The sequence below is a fragment of the Solanum tuberosum genome, unplaced genomic scaffold, assembly GCF_000226075.1.
Source record: "Solanum tuberosum cultivar DM 1-3 516 R44 unplaced genomic scaffold, SolTub_3.0 scf00546, whole genome shotgun sequence".
NCBI classification, from domain to species: domain Eukaryota; kingdom Viridiplantae; phylum Streptophyta; class Magnoliopsida; order Solanales; family Solanaceae; genus Solanum; species Solanum tuberosum.
In genome coordinates, this window is record NW_006239469.1 from 178,646 (window position 1) to 182,471 (window position 3,826).

Below are 3,826 nucleotides of genomic sequence, written 5' to 3' on the forward strand. Positions count from 1 at the left end.
AAATGTTAGGGCAAAATTCAGATGAAATAATTTTTCCCTCTTCTGTTAGCAATGGACACCTGTCCTCTCAGGCCCCACAAATTAATGTGTGCTGGAACTCATCTCAGCCATCAGATCAGATGCAATCACAGCCCTTGATCACAAACTTTGGATACTTGGAATATGGTTAGAGTTTGTTAAGCAAAACCCAATAGAGATAGCACACCTGTACATAATATTTTGTATTTTTGGTTTACTTTACTGTGTAAATACAGCTATAAATACAGCATCAAATAATCAATGCAATCATCAGAAAATTTCCAATTCAAGTATCTTTAATTTTCGTCTTTCAATTTCAAGTGTATTTCTGATTTCTGCATTTATTTTTCTGCAATTTCCTACAAACCATAGAGAAGAAGAGAAGATATAACTTATACAACTTAATTATTAATTTCGTAATCTATTTATCGGAACAACTCGGAAGATATTCAATCTACTTATTAAATATGAAAAGGAATTCGTTCATTCAAAACATTATCTTGATTCACTCGCCAAATGAATACAACAAGATCCAATTTCTTGGAAAATTAACTTATCAAAGGCTACAAATGAATAAAAATCACAACTACAATTGCAAATAACCAAATTCTTGAAACACACTTGATTTCACTAGCAACATTAGTTCACTTTCCTGCAGTCGACACGAATTTGGCCTTGATTTCCGGTCAATAGTTTGATATTACCCATCTTAATCATAGACTTAGCAAAATCTTTCGAAAAAGTCCTTAGGTTCGTACTATAGGTTTTAACAAGCTCATCAGTCTCTCCTCCACTAAAGAGTGCTTGATCAGAATGCAAAAGCCCTTTCTTGGAAACCAAGTTACTGAAATATTTGGAGTCGAAAAGAGCAGATGTAGGATCAAGGGAAGCAAGATTGGAATCACCTCCACTACGCGGACAATTTGCTTGACGTTGACTTGCAAAGGTGGAGTCGATGTTGTTAATCTCATTGTAGATGCGATTCCTAAAGGTGGAACACTGAGCAAACCCTAGAGTGTGGGCACCGGAGAGAGCAACGAGGTCTTCCTCATCCAAACCTTGCTTCTTAAAGTTGTCGATAAGTGCAGGTAAGTCCATCAATGGAGTTGGAATGTCATTATTGGCAGTGGTTCTACTTGCTGTAGTCGAATCCCTTCTTCCTAGTTCCACTTCCCATGTTGGTCCATGTAACTGTGTCAATGTAACAAAATACTTATCAGTTCAATTATACACTAAATTAACTTTAGCCTATATATAATGTTAGGGAAAAAAGGAGTAATACGCACAGCAACAACGGAGTCACGAGCTGCAACAGCCAAGATGTCCGCACAAGATACAACTGGACGTCCACATACTCTATCAACCTCCGATTTAATTATATCGATCACCTCAAATCCTCTAGCAGAATTGTTATTAGGACGAGCAGTCTTTTCACTGTCAATAGTAGCCGTTTGATCAAGAAGAATGGAAGCGTCACAACCTTGCATTTATTACCCAAGATATACATTAGTAACGACAACTCAAGCAATTACCAAAGTACCAAAAATTTAACTAGGTAGGAGAGAAAGAAATTAAACTGACGTTAACGAAACAATCATGAAAATGTAATCGTAGCAAAGAGGCACCCATTCGCCTCTCTTGCCTGACTGTATCCTCAACAACCCGTCTAATGGTTGGCAAAGCTTGGGGACAAATATCATCGTAGAAATCATCTGACAAATCCGAAAAAGCGATACTTGCTAGACTAAACATGACTAACATATGAAGAAACAGGAAGCTATAACTTGAAGCCATTTTTTTTGTATATAGAGTCTATGAAGTTGTACACTTGTTTGTTGTGTTTATGATTTTGTGATTATGAGACTAAAATGAAGGCTGTATTTATAGATAAAAAAATTATTACTGTTGACTACAGTAACACGACAATAGTTGTAGGTTTAGCAACTCTCACAAGAATGAGCCACACTTTTGACAATTTCTAGTTAAGAAAACAATTTTTAATTTTCTGGTACGTTGAATCAATACATGCACGAAATGTTCAGACAAAGTAAATAGTAATTGGTAATCAATTATTACAAATTTGAGTGGGTCGTCAGTCTTATAATTAAAAAACTATCAGTTTTGACTTGGCAAAATAAACTCTCCACAACCACCACCTGAGGTGAAAGCCTGACCGGATGAATTCTATCAAAATAAATAAATTACAATCAACTATAATATTTTTTTTATATTAAATCTATCACCTTAAAAAATTAAAAATAATTCCTATTCAAAAATATTTGATTATAATTTATAAAATCGATTAATTAATTACGAAAATAAAAATAACTCTTTTAATTTCTAAATTACCCTTTCAAGTAAATAAGAACTTAATATAATTTCAATACTAGCTATTTTCGATGGAGCGGTGAATTGCATTAAGAATTTAATTAATTAGTACCAAAAACCTCCTCTAGGTGAAAAGTCAAGAGATTAAAAAAAACCTAAAATTGATTTATTAATAATAGGGAAACGGTCAAATATACATCCGAACTATAGTAAATGGTATGAAGATACCCTCGTCATACTTTTTTGGGACATTGATGCCCATGCCGTCCAAAAACTAGAGCATATATACCCTTTATATTAACGGACATACACGTGTCATTATCTTATCTGTAACATCCGGTAATGTGAAATGACTACGAAGAGGCCAAAAATTGGAAATTTTCATTTTGGAAAGAATTTTGAAAATCTGGAAATTTGGTTAAGTATGGGAAAAAGGTGAGTTTTTGGCCAACTTTGAGCAGTCATAACTTCTCGGTCAGGGTGATTTAGGTGTAGTTATACTTATGGTTGCAAAGTTCGTGGAATGATCTTTCCAACGCCACCGAGTTTGATCGATTCCGAGTTCGTATGAGTAAGTTATCCCCTTTAGAAGTTGGGCAGTTGGCAGGGAAATCCGTCTAAAAATTTTAAGGGCATTTTGGTCTTTTCCCTAACCAATTCCTTTGGTTATATTATAGTGTTGGGCTGATTCTTTGATCAGTTTGCCCCATTTTAAAAGAGTAAGAGTGAGGGTTTTGAGTGAAGAAGAGAAGAAGAAGAGAAGAAGAGGAGATCAAGCAAGTTCCGTCGTGGATATCGTCGGGGGTGATCCCTACTAGGTATGTGAGTCCATAGGGTTGGGTTGGTTCTTTCCCCCACCCTCCAAACTCGTTTTATTGTCAAGAAAGGATTGGTTGTATTGTTGAAGTTGTTGATTGTGTTGTTGAAGTTCTTGTCGATTTGGGACATGATTTGGTTGTGTTTTTGAGTTGAATCTCTTGTATGTTGAGGGATTTTATGATCCTTAGTGGTTGGGGTTGAAACCTTTGAAGTTAGGGTGGTTTAGAGTTGGAAAAAGAGGGAGAAAAAGTCAGATTTTTCTGGGGAAGGGGCTGGTGCGTCGCGCCTGCCAGTGCCCCCCAAAAGGGGCTCTGAATTTTCCCCCTTGGGGCGCCGCTCCTTGCAGAGCGCCTCAGCTGGCCCTCTGAAGTTTCAGGGCTGGCGCTCCGCGCCTTGCAGAGCGCCAAGGACGCCAAGTTTCCCATTTCATTCCCCACTCTTTCATTCATGTTCCTTGGCATTGTACCTATGTTTCCTAGTTGTTTCCAACACTCCAAGGTACGTTTAAATGTCAAGAACTCATCTATAAACGTGTGGTCATATACCTTGAATTCATAATCCAATTCAAGGCAATTTAGTATCAAGTCAAGGTGAAGTTAGAGTCAAGTCAAGCAAAGTTAAGAAGTAAGTCCAAGCAAGTCTTTAAAACTTTAAAGAGTCT

The 3,826-nt window shown here is 36.7% G+C and overlaps 1 protein-coding gene across 1 annotated transcript; it reads right to left on the bottom strand.

Annotated features, from left to right (window-relative positions):
* Positions 1–503: 503 nt before the first annotated feature.
* On the bottom strand, positions 504–1,852 carry LOC102593113 (peroxidase 2-like). The gene is made up of 3 exons (XM_006365296.2): positions 1,596–1,852; positions 1,305–1,498; positions 504–1,209 (listed from the first exon to the last, which is right to left on the bottom strand). Exons 1-3 carry the CDS (start codon positions 1,810–1,812, stop codon positions 658–660), a joined length of 963 nt encoding a protein of 320 aa, XP_006365358.1. The 5' UTR covers positions 1,813–1,852; the 3' UTR covers positions 504–657.
* Positions 1,853–3,826: the final 1,974 nt, after the last annotated feature.